At 39.4% G+C, this 1,869-nt stretch overlaps 1 protein-coding gene across 1 annotated transcript; it reads right to left on the bottom strand.

The window, feature by feature from the left end:
* Positions 1 to 352: 352 nt before the first annotated feature.
* Positions 353 to 1,572, bottom strand: LOC107633097 (uncharacterized). The gene is made up of 3 exons (XM_016336732.1): positions 1,504 to 1,572; positions 1,270 to 1,371; positions 353 to 688 (listed from the first exon to the last, which is right to left on the bottom strand). The coding sequence occupies exons 1-3, from the start codon at positions 1,570 to 1,572 to the stop codon at positions 353 to 355; spliced, it is 507 nt and encodes a 168-aa protein (XP_016192218.1).
* Positions 1,573 to 1,869: the final 297 nt, after the last annotated feature.

Raw genomic sequence — 1,869 nt, 5'->3', positions numbered from 1 at the left:
GACTGCAAATGCCATGTGCTGGCTAGGTTGAGGAGAAGTGAGTGCCCGTTATTTCTCTTCATGCAAGACCAGAGAAAAAATTTTGCCAATATAAAGGAGGGGATCCGATAACAGGATTTGGCTTCTAACATTTGTCAAATTTTCATTGAGCCCCATGAGGAACAGCATGACATATTCTTGATTGAGGTAGGTTTGAATTGATTTGACACCACCGCAGGAGCACGAGACCAAAGGATTGAAGGTATTGAGATCTTCCCAAAGAATCTTCAACTTTGTGAAGTAATGTGAAATAGAGAGAGCGCCTTAGGTCAGTGACATGAGAAATCATTTCAGCTCAAAGATGCGAGGTGCATTACTCTGAGAGAAAAATCTCCAAGTCCTGCCAAAGGAGAGCAGCTGAACTCACGCAGATCACGCTTGCAGCAATGTCCTTGGAGATCGAGTTTAGCAACCACGTCGTGACGATGTCGTTGGTACATTGACAAGATTCTGCAAGCACTGGATGAACAATTGGATTTGGTTTTTGCAAAGAACCATCAATGAAGCCTATCTTGTGTTTTCCACTCAACGCAAGACACATTGATCTGCACAATGAAGAATAATTGTCTTGTTGGAGCAGCTGAGAAATAAGCACAAGTCCTGGATGATCACCAGACTGAAGCGAATAAGCCTCGAGAATCGGCGAAGACTGTGCCAGAGAGTTCGAGTTACCTTGAGAGGGATTCGATTTAGAGATGGTGGACATCTTGATCGGAATTGGTGAAGCAAGCATCTCGAAAAAGAAAAGAAGGAGAAGAAAATTGAGGCGAAAAAGTCGGAAAAATTTTCAAGAAAATCACATTGAGAAAGAAAGTGTAGCGGAATCGTAAAGAGAATTCGCTCTGATACCAAATTAAAACGCGTGAACGCAGAAGGAAAAATGGATAATTTCATTGATTAAGTAGTTATAGATTGTTTGTATATATATACATGTACATAATCTAGAGGAGCTAACTAACTGAGTTATATGAGTGACTGACTATTGGTTAAGCTACTGACTAATTAACTTAGATGGTCCATAATACCTATTAAGGCTCCACGAGGATGGGATGACCTGCACCTGCTTATAAATGTAGACAGGAACTGAAAAGGTGATATCTTCTTAAATCCATATTAAATATGAAATTATGAGTTAATACACAAAATGGCCCCTGAAATTTGACCTCCGACTCAATTTAGCCCTCAATGTTTCAATTCACTCCAATTGAACCCTGAAATTTTGACCCGTACCTCAATTTGGCCCTTCTGTGGCTTCCCATCACCGGAGAGCTGACCTGGCAATTTTGGTTGATACCTGGCACTATCAAAACGACGTTGTTTAACTCTTGGCACCTAAATTGTTTAGAAATGATGTCGTGTGACATGAGAAAGGGGTACGGTTAAACCAAAACTCAAACGTTAACCACTTCAAAATGAAACCCCAATTGACCCTTCTTCTTCCTCCTCTTCCCCTCGTATACGTACCCTCAAAGAAGAACCATAGGTGTCGCTGTAACTAAAGCTTGAAGCTTTTCTTACTTTTTTTGCCCCCATTGTGAAGACTAATTGCCTGAGAATCACAATCTCTTCAAAAACAGGTTAGTAACAAAATAGTTGCTCTCAACATACGATGCTCTGTTTTTTGCAAAATGTTGCATGAGGTTTGTTTTTCAATTTTTTCGCTCTATTTTCATCATTGAAACTTTGGGGGACTTTGGTTGATTACGATTGTTGATGATGGTAGAGTTATTGTATGCTAGGGTTTAATTTTTTTTATATGTATGTGGTTGTGATCAACTGAATCTTATAATTTTTTGTGTTCCCCATTTAAAACACATATTGTAAGAGATA

This window comes from Arachis ipaensis, chromosome B3, assembly GCF_059453495.1.
Source record: "Arachis ipaensis isolate K30076 ecotype BB chromosome B3, ASM5945349v1, whole genome shotgun sequence".
NCBI lineage: Eukaryota > Viridiplantae > Streptophyta > Magnoliopsida > Fabales > Fabaceae > Arachis > Arachis ipaensis.
This window is presented reverse-complemented; position numbering and strand designations above follow the sequence as displayed.